Source organism: Urocampus carinirostris, chromosome 10, assembly GCF_059441175.1.
Source record: "Urocampus carinirostris isolate Australia breed hairy pipefish chromosome 10, RoL_Ucar_1.0, whole genome shotgun sequence".
NCBI lineage: Eukaryota > Metazoa > Chordata > Actinopteri > Syngnathiformes > Syngnathidae > Urocampus > Urocampus carinirostris.
Window position 1 is genome coordinate 10,357,212 of NC_142358.1, and position 16,928 is coordinate 10,374,139.

The 16,928-nt window shown below is 40.3% G+C and overlaps 1 protein-coding gene across 1 annotated transcript in view; it reads right to left on the bottom strand.

Moving 5' to 3' along the window:
• dync2h1 (dynein cytoplasmic 2 heavy chain 1) overlaps window positions 1-14,066 on the bottom strand; it is a 166,120-nt gene extending 152,054 nt beyond the window's left edge. The window contains exons 1-12 of the mRNA XM_088345324.1: window positions 13,943-14,066; window positions 13,416-13,601; window positions 10,819-11,134; window positions 8,665-8,783; window positions 8,332-8,476; window positions 6,627-6,772; window positions 6,463-6,549; window positions 5,636-5,770; window positions 2,734-2,847; window positions 2,534-2,645; window positions 2,273-2,397; window positions 972-1,147 (exon numbers count right to left, since the gene is read on the bottom strand). Of these exons, the coding sequence (XP_088201450.1) occupies window positions 972-1,147; window positions 2,273-2,397; window positions 2,534-2,645; window positions 2,734-2,847; window positions 5,636-5,770; window positions 6,463-6,549; window positions 6,627-6,772; window positions 8,332-8,476; window positions 8,665-8,783; window positions 10,819-11,134; window positions 13,416-13,598 (1,658 nt within the window). The 5' untranslated portion in view covers window positions 13,599-13,601; window positions 13,943-14,066. The remainder of the gene's footprint in view (window positions 1-971; window positions 1,148-2,272; window positions 2,398-2,533; window positions 2,646-2,733; window positions 2,848-5,635; window positions 5,771-6,462; window positions 6,550-6,626; window positions 6,773-8,331; window positions 8,477-8,664; window positions 8,784-10,818; window positions 11,135-13,415; window positions 13,602-13,942) is intronic.
• Window positions 14,067-16,928: the final 2,862 nt, after the last annotated feature.

The following is a 16,928-nucleotide window of genomic DNA, read 5'->3' on the forward strand; positions in this document are numbered from 1 at the left end:
CATGCCATATATCCTGCTATATATTCTATGCCGTAACCCTGCTTATTCAATGCCCGGCCGGGAAGTCGTTTGCAGTTTCAGCAAAAGATAAAGAGTGCATCGAAGGGCCGGTATGTCGGGAAAAGGGGTGGGACACTTTGGGGGGAGGCTACAAGCCACAGTACTCTTAAAGCCGCAGCTCTTTATATTTACCTTATAGTGGGGAGGAATTTGGTCAACCAAATTTATTTCGCTTAAAAATATGAGAAAGGCCTGTAATTGTCATTATAAATATAACCGAATGAGACCAAAAAAAAACACAAAATCAGAATGTTTAATGTTTTCAAAAACTATACTATAGAATAAGTTTCTGGTGAGGTGAAAGATGTCATGTAGATTGAGGGAGACTATCAGAGGTCTGCAATTTTATCATATACACCAAGCTGCTTGCCGATTGCATATTAAGTCTTCCAAACATAATGCAGGGCTACAATCACTGTTATTGTGACTTTCAACAACTCTTACATGTATGCCATAGTGGAGTTTGGAGTGTAACTGCTGATGACTAAAAACAGGTGCCGTTAAAAGATTCAACGAATGGAGGCCAGAGGACACCCCTAAATGAAAATACTACAGCTCTATCAGAGCCACAAATATGTCTTTTTTGTAGGTTATCAAACGCTTATTGTCAACCATAATTTGCAAATATATTCTATCAAATTCAAACTGTGATTTTCTGAAAATTGTCCTCTCATTCTATTTTCAAACCTAAGATGAAAATTACAGGTCTTTCTCATGTTTGTAGGAAGAGTGTGAAAACTTGCTTAATTGTTAGTTCGTTTTTTTTCCCAACTGTATACTTCGGGGTAACCTAAAGGATATAATACACGGAATATTGAGTCAAATACATTCAGCTAAAAGTATGTGCTTCATTTTTAATTATTTTGATTCAAAAAAGAAATACAGCCTGTATATAGAGCATAGAGTCATACCTGAGTCCTGACTTGGCATCCGTCAGACTAGACAATAAATCTCTGGACCAATCCTCAAACTGTTCCTGTTCGTATGCCCTCAAAACCTCCAGCAGGTCATCACAGAAATGCACGAACCCTTTGAAACCTGAAAGATCTGACAGCAGACCCTCAGAGATGCGGATACAATCCTCCACCTATAAAAAACACAAGGAAACAGAAATCAACCAAAAGTTAAAGAACCTCACTAGCACTCTTGTTTTAACAGACCGTGACGTTCTAGCATAGGAATAACCCAGAAAAGGGAGGAAAAGCTTCAATTGAATTTGGAGCCTTTTTACATACTTTAGAAAAATGTGAGAAATTCACAGCTTCCCAAAATGGCTATGCAGTTGATTATTAGAATAATTCAAAAATTCCAATTCATAACACTGTGATTTTTGCGAATAATAAACGTCATGGGGTGTATTTGGGCTACAAATCTGTCAATCAGTCAGTTGAATTAAAAATGTACAAAAATTTCTCCAGGGGGAAGATGTCCCCTATAGACTGTCCATCCAACAGGGTCTTACAAAATTCTACGGGAAATATTGCAGGGTTCATACAGCTTTTTCGTGGCCATATCTAATCACGTTTTAAGGACAATTCCTTCAGTACCATTAGGAGAACAAATCTGGTGTGAATCATGTATTTTATGAGAGCCACAAATATATCTGTGATTTACATATATGCGATTATTAATCTTGCATGTGCATTTATCTCAACATTATTTTTAGATCTTGAGCAAATGGTGTGTAAATATGTTTGAGACACATCACTTCCCATATAAGTGTGTAAAAACGACATTTTACGTTGCAGGAAGTTATTTCTATTTTTATTTAAGATTGGGAAACACAACCTATATTTTTGCATGGCCCAAAAAATGTCCATAATTGATTATCCTTACACTAATTACATATTTCATAAAGACCTGCTCAGTTGTAGCATGCACCTGTCCTCTTAGGCATCACCTGTCACCTCTTGTGCGATGACACTTCATATGACCATACAATGCATACTAATGCCAGCTGCAATAATTAAGAAGAAATGAAATGGTAAAGCGAAGCCACCAGGGAGAAGTGTCAGTGTAATTTTAAGCGGACTTGTTCAGAAACATGGCAACAATTTCAAGCATTTACAAGCACTTCATACAAAATTCAAACACTTTTCAATCCATGAAAACACAGTATAAAAACTGAAGCATTCGCAAAGATTTCAAGCACCTGTATGAACCCTGTAAAAAATGGAACCCAACTGTAATTTAATTTTGGTAGTAGAGCTACCTTGTGTATGATATGTTGGACCCAGATAATTTTATTGACAACATCAGAAAGGTTTCTCCCCAGAAGTGGGCCAGATTTCTCTCCTGGACTTCCATGGCACCGACTCTCAAAGTCTGTTTTCAAGCCTGAAAAATGCAAAAAAACAGATTGAAAAAAAAACTTGACTCCAAATATGACTCAGAAATAGATAATGTAATATGTCTTTATTCATAAAGAAGGTAGATTGGAATAAATATGCCAGTGGTAGAAAATCAAATGTACCCTTGTTGTAGTCAAGTAGTCTAGCCAAGAGCGTGTCTCTCTCAGACTGTAGCTCTTTCCTGATACTAGGCCGGCTAATTAACTCTTTGTGCTTCTGGAACACCTGCAACAGCTGCATAAAAAGTACATACACACAATGAGCATAAAATCAAATTTCACAAAGATAAGAGTGCCCATTTTATTATGAAGTACTACACAACCTGTTGTGGGTTATTTTGTACATCAGCAATGGAGCTTTTAAGTCTGCCAGCCACCTCCCGTTCAGATGGAGCCATGATGCGCTCAAACTGGGCCACTGCTGCCCTCCATAGGGGCTACAAACAAATGCAACAAAACAAAACTCAGTGGTAGAACTGGTTCATCTTTCACTTGAAGACACCGTTGAAAATACTTCAAAGTAGAGTGTACATGAAAGGTTACCAAATAGATTACAAATATCGATATCATCAATACTAAGCAAGTGCTTGGATCGGCTCGATACTATTGTCCTGGGATATGAACTTCCCCCTTAAAACCAATTTCTTCAAAGTGCAGCAGTCCTTTTCGCTCTCATCCAGTTCCCTTGGCAACTCTCTAAGTTTATGTCTGTGTGTGTCACTGACAGGCATACTTTTAGCAGAACTCCTTACCTGGCCTGCTACTACACCTTGCCTGCCAGCAGAAGAGGGCAGAATATACAAAAGTCAATTCCATTGAAGTTGGGAAAAAGTTTAAAATGTCAGTAAAATTAGAATAGAATGACTTGCAAACCTTTTCTAACCCATATTTAAATGAATACACCACAAAGACAAGATTATCCATGTTCAAACTCATAAACTTTATTTCCATAAGCAAATAATGATAAACTTAGAATTTTATAATTGCAACAAGTGCCAAAGTAGTTGGGAAAGGGGCTTCTTCACCATTGTGTTACATCACCTTTCCTTTTAATAACACTCAATAAACGTTTAGGAAGTGAGGAGACTAGTTGTTGAATCGTTGATAGTGGAATCCTTTCCCATTCTTGCTTTATGTACAGCTTCAGCTGTTCAACAGTCCGGGGTCTCCTTTGTCTTATTCTGCGCTTTATAATGCGCCACACATTTTCAATGGGAGACAGGTCAGGACTGCAGGCAGGCCAGTCAAGCACCCGCACCCTCTTACTACGAAGCCACGCTGTCGTGAGACGTGCAGTGTGTGGCTTGGCATTATCCTGCTGGAAGAAGCAAGGGCGCCCATGGTAAAGATTCTGTTTGGATAGCAACATACTTTGTTCCAAAACCTGAATGTACTTTTCTGCATTAATGGTGCCTTCACAGATGTGCAGGTTACCCATTCCTTGGCCACTCATGCACCCCCATACCATCACAGATGCTGGCTTTTGCACTTTGCGTGCATAACAGTCTGGGTGGTTCTGTTCTTCTTTGGACCGGAGGACACGACGTCCACAATTTCCAAACACAATTTGGAAAACTGACTCATCAGACCACAGAACACTTTTCCACTTTGTATCAGTCCATTTTAGATGGGCTCGGGCCCAGAGAACCCTGCGGCGTTTCTGGATGTTGTTGATGAATGGCTTACGCTTTGCAACATAAAGTTTTAACCCACACTTACGGATATAGCGTCGAACTGTATTGACTGACAGTGGTTTTCCAAAGTGTTCCTGAGCCCATGTGGTGATGTCCTTTACACATTGATGTCGGTTCTTAATGCAGTACCGCTTGAGGGCTCGGAGGTCACGGGCATTCAATAATGGTTTACGGCCATGCCGTTTACGCACAGTGATTTCTCCAGATTCCCTGAACCTTTTCACAATATTATGGACTGTAGATGATGATATCCCTAAATTCCTTGCAATTGTACTTTGAGGAATGTTGTTTTTAAACTGTTCAACAATTTGCTCACGCAGTTGTTCACAAAGAGGTGAACCTCGCCCCATCCTTGCATGTGAATGACTTAGCTTGTTCGGGTCTCCCTTTTTTATACCCAGTAACAACTCTCACCTGTTGCTAATTCATCTGTTCACCTGCAAATAGTTGGTTGATTTCCATTCATCCACTTTCTGAGTAGTTATTGACACCTGTCCCAACTATTTTGGCACGTGTTGCTGTCATCAAATTACAGAGTTGATGATTTTCTCCCAAAACAATAAAGTTTATGAGTGAAGACAATAAATATGTTGTCTTTGCTGTGCATTCATTTAAATATGGGTTGAAAAGAATTTGCAATTTACTTGGATCAATTTTTATTTGCAATTAACACACTTTCCCAACTTCATTGGAATTGAGTTTTGTATGTGCGCACTTTTATAAGAAGCAACAAATGACAAAACTAATGGGTAGAGCAGCGCGGTTTGTACTTTCTTTCCCCAACAATAAGAAATGACATTGTCAGGTGTCATTTGTGTGGTAAAGTCGTCCATTAGGGTTACGGAATGACAGCCGGGATCACTTAATCCCCAGGGTCGTATAGGCACCACCTCCTGTGGTGTGTCTTGGGAAAATACAGACTAACGGCGATCATCCCTCCCTGGGCCGAGTTTTTCGGTAGTGATTTGCTCCTCAATATGAAACAAACACATAAAAGAGAGTAACAAGCGACCTAAAACTAAAAATAAATACTTTACTGTTCCTAAACAAAAACCTGTAAATTTGTCGTCACTATGGCAACAGAGCCAGAAGAGTTTGTTCATTACATTGCTATTTTTTTTTGCTTGACTCTCGTGACTTTTTCTCTTGAACAGTTGTTGTAGTAGAAGTATTTCATTTCTTATAATGTTAAATGTTTTCAAATTGTATTGTTTGTACTATTTGCACTTTTTTAGACATTTTTAGTGCCTAAAATGTTTGTGTTGTGTTTATCGTAAATATAAACTAACTTGAGGGGGAGGGTTCAATTATGCAATGATCTTGATTTTTCCAAGAAAAAAATCGGTATTTGTCAGATCATTATTGATCGATACTCCAATATATTGACTTAGCTCGGATCTATAGCAAAATTCCCAGTATGAACCACCCCAAATATACATTATTAGACAAGTTGGACAATCTAGATTCATTCGGCAATAACAAAGTAAAACACATTCGTGGGCACGATGAGCTTTAAGGCCACCCAACTAACCTCAGTGTAGGGATTGTACTGTAGAGGGTTGAGTCCAGAGAACGGTTCAAAAACACACTCAGGTGTCAGAGCCTGCTGCTTTCCTCCTGGTAGCAAACGTAGCAACTTCTCATGAAAGACCCGCAGAGAAACCACCTGATTAACAAAGAAAATACATTTCATATTCAACATGTTGAGACTTATTGCTTAAGACAGTGACCAAAAAATTTTGGCCCTAGCCTCAGGTATCATTTTTTAGAGGGCACCTTGTTTTATTATCTGACCCCATTTATAGTGTATGCAAATATTGTAAACATCCAAATGTAGTGTATGTCTAGGCCACTACCAAGCCACATTCAGCACACCTCGGAAACAGATGGGACGCAGCAATTGAGCACACTTGTCATGAATGACGTTGCTCATGCTTGCCCACCTGATCCCATTGCTAGCAAACATCAGGTATAAAGGAGTGTTTGTTTCACTAAAAAATATTAATTTGGCTTGATCAAATCAGTGCCTAGGAAACAGAAGGCTGTTATCTGGTTTGAGTGCACTGGGGCTCTTAGAATGACGGAGAAATTCTAGGATGTGCGCAGAACTCTGCATAACTAGTTACCATATTTTCGATAGGAATAAGTCGCAGTTTTTTCATAGTTTGGTTGGGGGTGCGATTTATAATCCGGTGAGACTTATATGTGAAATTATTAACACATTATTACCGGGTAAAATGCCAAATGTTATTTTCACACTTAACTGTCGGAGGGCGCTTTAGTTCATATTATATTTCAAAATGCACTAGTAAAAAATGTATATTGATATATCAATCAACTGATACTGGTGCACTATACCTCATCCAAACGTTTGCCAAGGCAATTTAAAACTTGAGGGCAGTGTTTGTTTCCCTTCCAAGGGTGAGGAGCATGTCTCTTCCAAACCTTAAAAAAAGAAGAGAAATTGTTTTGAATATATATTTAAGTTAATCAAGTCAATTTTAGTTAGATGATTATTGCACCTGTCCAGTCAGATGTTCACAGGCTGCAACCCAGTGCTCACAAATAGCAACTCCGATCTTCCAATTCTCCCTGACAGACACAAATGGCTGCTCAAAAATCTTGACACCACTAAGTTTCTTCTGAATGTATCGTCCGAGAGCTCCACCTTGCAAATGTAACAGGAAAAAAAGCATTATTGTCCATTGAGATCATGTGGAGGTAGGCTGAAATCAAGAATTAAATGTCTTCACAAAGACCATTTTTTTCCAATTAGGATCAGGACACAATTCTTCAGATATGTGGCAAAATATTCCACTTGCCGGGGGACTCGAGAAATTAAGTCTCAAAGTTGAACCTCATTTCCTCTAGATCTGTGGAGTCATCGGTGGAACAACTCATTGTTATCATGGCGAACTCCAGTGAAACAACATATAAGGCAACCCCGAAAAAGACAGCGATTATAGCGAACAGAAATTGCACACAGCTCATTTCTGCTTGGAGAAATTAGAACTTTCGCTGGGACCCTGTGACTATTTTATCGGAGTTGCATGCTTCGACCTCCAAAAGCTGCGTTGGGTAAGTTTTTCTGATGACATTACAGCGTGCATTTTGTCTTTTCCTTCGCTTCCTTCTAGGTAGGAATTTGAAGCTTTTCTTTTGTGTTTTTCGTTGCGTGTGTCGCGGTTGGTATAATATTAATACACGAGCTCCCTATTAGCGTCGGGCTGCCAAGGGCTTCCGATTTTTTTTGCTCCTGGTTAGCCCCAGTTAGGGGCATACAGTGTGTTGTTTGGCCGGCTAGCCTGCTGTACCCATTGGATTATTCCAGGTTTATTTTGGGTTTGCGTTTTTTCGCTTTAGTCATTTTTCTTTTTTGGTTCCCGGTCAGCCTGGCTGCTCATTGCGTGTTTTTTTGGTCGACCAGTCTCGCGTTTTTCTGCCAAGGCTGCAGCCGCCTTTTGTTGATCGGTCTTGTTTATCCGCTGTTGGCTGCACACTATGTGTTATTTAGCCAGCTAGCCTGCCATTTCCATTGCTTCATTCTGGGCCAGATTTACCTTCGCCCTTTTTTGACATTGGTCCCCGGTTATCCTGACTGCTTAATGCATTTTTTGGGGTCAGCCAGTGTTTTTCTGCCGAGGCTGCGGCTACCTTTCATTGATCGGTGGTAATTCACCCCTCTTAGCTCAACGTGTCTTATTTTTGCCATTTAGCCCCATTTAAGCTGCTCTTCCTTTGTTGTAGCATTATTGCATCCACCTGCGACACCACGCCTAGGCATTTTTTCACAAAAAATACCAAAACTTTGATTGAAACCCTCGTGACTTCTTTGACTAATTAACAGGAAAACCAATATGATGACTGGCTTTCTAAGGTGCCAGTGTTCCTCACATGACATCACAGCTCATGAAGTCAAAAATGAGACGGACTGTCTTCAAAATGCAATAGAAAATAATTGGAATATACCAATGAAATATATATATGCAAAAACTATGTACTATTTCCTCACACTTTGCATGTTTTAGAATTTTGGTATACTTTTTTTGCAAAAATCTGTGGTATGTGCAGCCCTTTGAGACTCTTTGTGATTAAGGGCTAAACAAGTCAACATTACTTGACTTAACAGGATTCATTATGACACAATAAAATTAACATAGTTGCAGCACAAAACGAGTTAATTCGGAATCAAAGAAGAAACAAAGATTTCTAAAGAGGACTTCTCACCAATAACATCCATAAGTCGAACCATGCGCGTTTCCGGGTATGGCTCATAATCAAGCTGTCGCCAGACACCATCCAGCGTGTCTCTACTCTGCTCCACTAAATCCAGAACATCTGACATTGACAGGCCATCAAGACCACAATATTCCTAGTGGAGACAAAAACACGCAATGAGCGGTATCTGCCAGGGAAAAAAGTACTCCACATGAGGCAGCCAACATTCCAAAGCAAGGTACTAGGTTTGGTTATGGCAGGGGTGCAGACATAGCGCAATTTTTAAGCGATCACATAATATTGGTGGGGACAAAACTAGGCCCTTGTTCCAAAGTTTAATACCTTTTCGACAAGATTAAATTGCTCCCTGAAATATGTTGCCCTTTCTTTCAAATTGGTCTTTTTTGCAGATGCAGAAATGTCCGCCCAGTACAGGAACTCATCACTGGGGGTCAAAATACCTGCGTAGTCACAAAAACAAATATTACATTTTAGAATACAGTTGTGTGTATACATTTCAAAGTAAATAATATTCTAAAAAGGTATACAACGTATGGGCAGCACGGTGGCACAGTGGTTAGCGCGTGTGCAGCACAGTTCTGAAGTCATGGGTTCAAATCGAGCTACCAACCTTCCTGTGCGGGGTTTGCATGTTCTCCCCGTGCTTGCGTGGGTTTCCTCCGGGAACTCCAGTTTCCTCCCACATTCCAAAAACATGCATGTCAGGTTGATTGGCCAGTCCCAATTGTCCCTAGGTGTGAATGAGCGAGCGAATTGTCTGTCCCTGAGTGCCCTGCGACTGGCCGGCAACCAGTTCAGGGTGTCCCCTGCCCAATGCCCGGAGATGGCTGGGATGGGCTCCAGCACCCCCGCGACCCTACTGAGGATAAGCGGTACAGATAATGGATGGATGGATGGTTGGGTATACAACGTCTAACTGTGTAACCCACAGTGTGCTTGATTTAACACATTTTCCAGATAATTAATTTTTTGTTTCATTTATTTGGCTGGTCTTGCAACGCAAGCCATACTTATTAAAATTAGAGCTTTGACTCATACCCAAAATCCCCTGTTGGCATATGGGTTATTAATCATATGAATCTTGATGTATTCATTTAATTTGCCGGGGTTGGCATTGCAGGGGATTCTACTTGAGCGAGGTTTTTGGGTCTGTGGTCTGTCGGAAAAGCGCCAGGGAGCCACTAGGGAGTGCAAAAGAGCAGTATGACCGCATGCAGCTCCAGAGGTGCTTGCACTCAAAAGCATATGTTTATCGATTTTGCTGGTATTTATTAGGGGTAACTTGACACGAAACCTAGGTAAGGACACTCCCAGAGGCCTAAAGTACTATTGTGTAAATGAATAGTCTAGATTCTAGATAATAAAGAGTTATTCCTGTGTGGCCCTCAACATAAACCTCTGGGCAATACAGTGACATCTCGAAGTCAAAAAATACAACCTGTCCCTTTAAGAAACCGAGTATAAATATAAAAAATAAGATCATTTCTATCAATGCTTGCGTTTTTTGAACTACTTATCCTCACAACGGTTGCGGAGCCCATCACAGCTGACAGCTGACAACAGGCACTGGGCAGGGGACACCCTTTACTGGTTGCCAGCCAATCGCAGTGCACAAAGAGAGAACCAATCACTCACACATTATTTTAAGGGACAATTCGGAGTCCCAAATCTCCAGGCCATAAATATTTTTGGAATTGGTGGGAGGTAAGGGGGAAACTGGAGTGAACGGAGAAAACCCATGCAGGTACGGGGAGAATGCACAAACTACGAACAAGGATGACGCCAGCTGCAACTGAACTCAGGAACTCCCAACTGGTGAGTAGAGGTGCTAACCAATCATCCAGCATGCCACTTGATTATTACTATTTCGATTAAAATGTGTATTAACAGTCTTCAACCTTTTTCTTAAGGTGACAGTATTTTTTAACAATAACTATTCAGAGAACTGATTTTTCAGTTCTCTGAATAGTGATTTTTTAAATAATTGAGTGGTTGAGAGCGGCAGCTATCACGCAAGTCATAATACTGTGACATATAACAAAACGATAGAAACAAATACAGTGAAGTTGTGTTTAATAACCTAGGTCACGTCGTCACAGTCTGGTATGCTAGGGCACTGCAGTGGACAGGACAAACATACAGAGTAATTAATACAGTCCAAAAGATTGTTGGCTGCTCTCCGCCGAGTTTGGAGGACATTGCAAGCTTGCGATACAGCGGCAGAGCCAACAAAATAATTAAAGACACTTCTGACCCCGGCCACCACCTCTTCGACTCATTGCCCTCTGGTAGTTATTACAGGTCCCCTAAAAAAGGGCTAACAGTTTCAGAGACAGTTTTCTCTTTAGGGCCATCACCACTCAAAACAAGCCCGCAAAACTGTCAAAAGATCTCTCGCAACTCATTTGGGGATTTTTTGTGATTGCTGCTAAATGTTTTTAGTTGCTGCTTAACGAATAATTGATGTGTACATACCCAAAACATCATCTTCTGAGGGTCCTTTCTTCAAGTCAGAGTACTGCGCTCCAGACTGGCGGACCACAGAACCCAGACCCAGCTCCAACTCACTGAGCAGACTTGCGAGCTTTGGATCAAAGGCCGAACACCAGCGTTCATCCTTCAGCAGCACGGGAGCAAAGACCTGTCTCACAGCCTGGTATAGAGTGTTGATCGGGGACTCAAGCATGGATGACACCAGTATGCTTTGGTGGAGGTTTTCCTCAGTGATCACAGTGGGGTAGAGTTTGAAGAACACCAACACTTTCTCTCGGCCAGCTTCAGGCGCTTCGATCTGATTAAGGGAGAGGAATAATCAAAAAAGAAGGACAAACAGGCTCAGAAACAGCTTCTTCCCCAGGGCCATCTCCACCCTAAACTCTCGCACAAATTATAAAACATCGTGTTTTTTTCTTTTTTTTTTTAATTCCTGCTAATTGTTAATTCGCGTAACTGTGAAAATATATACATTGCGACTTATTTTGGGGATTTTAGTTATTGCTAAAGTTTGTTGCACTGCTTCCCATTGCAATGTTGTTACAATGCACGGTTATTTTTCATTTATAAACATTGAACTATAATTATAACTTAGCCTAGTCTAGAAGAGTGCATTGTGTCCCCCTGACCCGTGTGACATGGCCGCTTTCTTGTGTCCCAATTCATCTGGAGGGACGAAAGCATGACCAACTTTGGTGCCGAGGTGCTTAACTTGTTTGGGTGTTTGGGTATTTGGGTAGGCCAATGTCCAAAAATTCTTGTGTGTGTTTTTTGCTAGTTTATCCTTTTTCATTTTCTTTATTTTTGTATGTGTTTGTCTTGCTGTCAGTCACCCCCCCCTGTCAGCCCAGCACTCTTGTCTATTAGCTCAGGAGGTAGAGCACACATTTTGGAATCAAGAGGTCGCAGGTTCGATTCCCGGCTCCTCCGTGTTATATGTCGAAGTTTCCTTGGGAAAGACACTGAATCCCTAATGCCCACAATAAGCAGGTTGGCGCCTTGCATGGCTGCATGGCTGCTATTGGTGTGTGAGTGTGTGTGAGAATGGGTAAGTGTGAAGCACATTGTAAAGTGCTTTGGGATGTCTTCATTGACTTGAAAAGCGCTATATAAATGCAGACCATTTACCATTTACGAGTTGTCAATGAACCTCGAGTAGAAGTGTGTTGATGACGTAGGCAGTGAAGTATGCCCTGTGAAGTGGGTGTACCACATAACGGATTCAGAAAATAATTTTCTAGGTTTGAGTGTAGTTCAAAATTAAAGTGGCAAATTACGCTTTATTTGTATAGCCCTTTATAACAATGAGCTCCAAAACATTCTTCAATTATAAATTTTAAAAAATTATTTCTATTTATATTTATATATATATATAAAGGCGGCACAGTAGATGGGTGGTTAGCACGCAGACCCACAATGAGGATGTCCAGGGTTTAATTCCAGCTACCGCAGAGTTTGCATGTTCATGCCTGCGTGGGACTCCCGGCACTCCGGTTTCCTCACACATACAAAAAAACCATGCACATCAGGTTGATTGGCCAGTCCAAATTGTCCCTAAGTGTGAATGAGCGAGTGAGCTGTATATCTCTATGTGCCCTGCGACTGACTGGCAACCAGGTCAGGGTGTCCTCTGCCCACTTCCCAAAGATAACTGGGATGGGCTCCAGCACCCCCCCATCCCTATTGAGGCTAAGCGGTGCAGAAAATGGATGGATTTTATATATATATATATATATATATATATATATATATATATGTATACCACTGCACAAGCGCAGTGGTAAGCGCTTGTGCGGCACAGTTCATGTCTTGGGAACCTGTCGTGGGTTCAAATCCAGCTCCAGACTTCCTGTGCGGAGTTTGTATGTTCTCCCCGTGCTTGCGTGGGTTTCCTCCGGGCACTCTGGTTTCCTCCCACGTTCCAAAAACATGCATTTCAGGTGAATTGGCCGGTCCAAATTGTCCCTAGGTGTGAATGAGCGAATGAGTTGTCTGTCCCTGTGTGCCCTGCGATTGGCTGGCAACCAGTTCAGGGTGTCCCCTGCCCACTGCCCGGAGATGGCTGGGATGGGCTCCAGCCCCCCCCCCCGCGACCCTAAAGAGGATAAGTGGTACGGCTAATGAGATGAGATGAGATATATACATACATATGTAAGCTATAAAGGGGTGCAAATCATTCTAAAATTATATATACTGGTATATCCCATTATTTTGTTGCATGCACAAGGCATAATATACATAATTCTGTCCACATAATAGTGTTATCAAGGATATGATTCATCTTGAAACTCCTCTGTGTGTAGGGAAACATTTCCCTGCAGGGGTTCACTTGTTTGGGGACTTTTCTTTTGTCTCTCGAGTACCTGCCAAATCTGTAGAACCTAAAAATATGAGCTGTGTTGCATCTCCAGCTAAATCCTATGCTTCTACAATGTTATATTGAATCATTTGCATAAATAACCAAATAAAATCTTCAACTAGTGAGACAGAAAAAAAACAACAAAAAGTGTTTTACAGATGGAACAAGACATGTTCCTTTTTAGCATTGATGTTAATTCTCAGCATGCAATTTTACCAACCTTATTTGTCAGGCACAGATTATTTTGCTGACTGCTGATGAACAACACAAATTGGTTCCCATCATCCAAGAAGTTGTTGAGCTCTGGGCTATCTTTCAGAAAGGATGGCGTTTTTAACTCGAAGAAATTTCCCGTAGTGGTAAGAATAAACTTCTTCCGCACATCAATTGTTTCTTGAGTCATCTCCTGCATGAAACAAAAAAAATGGCAAAATTGGGTTTTTGTTTTGTTTAACACATCTAATGACTGATGTGAATACAGTCTGAGTGTAGAAAAAAATACACTACCCCCTATAAACACACGTCCGGCGAAAATGAACCTAAATATGTTTGAGAAAACTAACGAACAAATAAACCCAATTGTCACTTTGTTGAACTATATAATGCGCAAAAAAAGGATGTTAGCGGTATTTTGGCGAACCGCCGTGTGGATTTAAGAAGCTAGCTATTGTTAGCAAGCAGATTTGGTATGACTTCTCATATTAGCAGATTAGCTTTTGGTAGCGTTGTTTCATGAAAAAAAATCACATTTTTTTAGTGCTCATGCACATAATTCTCCTCCGCCCTGAGATAAATCATTCCACTGATGAAGCATAGCAATCTGTTGCTTTTTGCGACCCTTCGCTTCCGAGATTACGCTTGCGCAGTTGCTATGTAACAACGCCGAACGATGGAGTCACGTGACCGACTTGCCTTGGCTTCTTACACATTCTTCGTAACGTAACGTGACGTCACCTACGCTGGGTTTCCTAGTTACGATGATGCCCAGATGCGTTCCGAAGGTATGCAAGGAGTTATTTATTCGGAACAGTGAAACGAGTAAATGTAAATGATCAGCATTTGCATACAACGTGTCACGCTTGTGCTCGTATTTTTCATTCATATTTTTTCCTTTGTTCATTTTGTTAAAGACGTGTAAAAATCACAGCTGTCGGTCGTCAATGGCTGCAAGGCCTTGTCGGCCTAAAATATCTGAATCATGTGATGGTATTATAGTTTGTCCAGGAGTATTTGTTAAACAATTCTAAATTGTCTGTCAGCTTTCCTTTCATTGCTTTCCCCCTGGTTGCGCTGCTTCCAGACGTATGCTTTCATAACTGAGCATTAAACCAATCACATTCAGCCAGTACTTGTTGAAATTAAAGAATAAAGGTCCAAACCATTAAGCCATACCTGTCAAACCTGCATGACGAAAATGTGTATAGGTGAACCTAAAGGATAAAAGTTTTCCCTAAAACCAATCTGGTTATTTTTGACTTGGAAATTTATTCGAAATGTGTGAATACACTTTACATAAAACATCCCGAGAGTGTTTAAAACTCATCAAACATCGTTTGAAAAGGGCATGTAGAGGATCTCTGTTTTGGTTCCATTCATTTTGTCAAACTTTCTTACCAGGACTGCAAGGAGCCTGTCATATTTCTTGTCATTTAGATGTCTTTATTACATCTTTGCTCTCATCATTCCATTTCTCAGGATATATAGTTTGTGATTTTTTTTTCTTGACCACTCTTTTGTTTGATACTTACCTTATTTTATTATTAAAGGGACAGTGTGTAATAGTCGGTGCCGCACAGTGGTACAAAACACTTAAATTCAGGAATAAAAAACATTTATGTCAATAGTTAGTTGGCTGGTTGGTTCGATCCCTTAAACCAGGGGTCGGGAACCTATGGCTCGCGAGCCATATATGGCTCTTTCTATGAGTATCTATGGCTCAGAGACCAATTTGATTGCATGCAAAATTTCTCCATCTTGTTCAAAACCGGGAATGACTATGCTATTCAGGTACACGTAAAGCCCAAACCAAAGCTAAATGCAAGGGAAACACTTCGCAGTATATATAGGGCACGTTTTTCACTACAATTTACAGTCAAGGTGTCACACAAATAAAGGGGGGAAAAAAACTCGTTTTGGCTGTACAACGCTAAAGAATCCTTTATTTAAAAGTTCACTATATAATCTGTGTTCAGTGTTCAGATACTTTATGATGAATCCACAGAACTGTAAATACGCCAAAACACCGGAAGATAACTTAGTCATTTATTGGGTGAGTGGGAGGGATGGGTGGAGCTATGCAAAAAGTACAAGCATTCCCTCCCATCTCTCGCCAAAGGTAAGCACATAAGGCTCCCTATTCTCAGAATGTTGTGACGTTTTTACAAAATAAATGCTTGCATCTGGTTTTGAAACCAATATGTATGAAAAAAAGGGTCAAAAGGAGTTTAACCGATCTTGAGTAATTGCAAGAAAGAGACAAGTTTAAAGTGGTCTGTTTGTTGAATTTGGGACAGGGGCTCTGGCATTATTCTCTTTTCATAATTTTTATCAAATCATCAAAAATAAATGTGCTGAAGACTAAGCTTTTGTCTGGGGCGCGGGTTTAGCAATTTAGTAAATTTGTCTCATAATATATGGTGTGGCTCTTTCCCAAAATAAAATTAATATTTTTTGCTTTAATGGCTCTTTGAGTCAAAAAGGTTCCCGACCCCTTCCTTAAGCCCTAGCATCGTAGAGGCACCATTTCCTGTGATGTGTCTTGGGCAAGTACAACATATATACTCTGAAATTGTTTAATTGATGTTGAAAATGTCAGGAAAAAATGTTAAAACGTCATATCGTCACGTCATATTGTCAAATATAAAAAAATTGTGAATATGCTTGATGGCTGTGTTTTGCTGCTGTTGGTGTCGGTGGATTTGTTCAGACCGAGGACAATCGACTTTGGCCTGGACGGATCTATTGACACTAACAAAGATGTTATATAATGAAATTGTGAATATGTTTGATTTTCGAGAAGGTTTGTTCAAACCTCACTTTGTGTTTGCTGTTAAAAACGTAATATTGGAATATAATATTGTGAATGTGCTTAACTGCTGTTGAGATTGTCATGATTGTTTTCTGTTTTTAGTGTCAATAAATTTGTTCAAACCAAAAAAACATATATACAATAAAAACCGTACTCGTTAGCACTGCTCGTTCTATGCGTTTATACTGTCATTGTCATTGTCATTAAGAGTATTGTTAATTATTAATTTTACAATTCTAACCATTTTAACATAGTTAGAAGTAAAGCAGCCGAGTCCTGCCATGGCCGGGCATTATACCGGCGGGCGGAGACGTAACTGCGTGAGATTCTTACTCAAAGATGTTGTGGCAATTTCGGAGGGAATGTCAAGGACGGATTTTATTAACAAGTTTGTTGAAAAGATTCTGAAGTTTAAAAAGGAGGAGGTACATGCTGTCATAAAAATGACTTTTGGCAAAGGCTTTGATGTGAGTTTTGAAACGGCAGCTCTTTATCAAGAGTTTTGGAATCGCTTTGAGGGAGTGAGGTCCCAGTTTTCAGGATTTACAGTGGAGAAGCTGACTGATAATGCTAACAAGATTGTCGTTGTTAGAATGTTTAGTGAAATAATCAGTGCTGATGACGTCTGTTATTGGTTGAGTAGATACTGCTCAGTAAAAGGCCAGGCTATGAAGGTGAGGTGTGAGAAAGGCTATTGGAATGGTG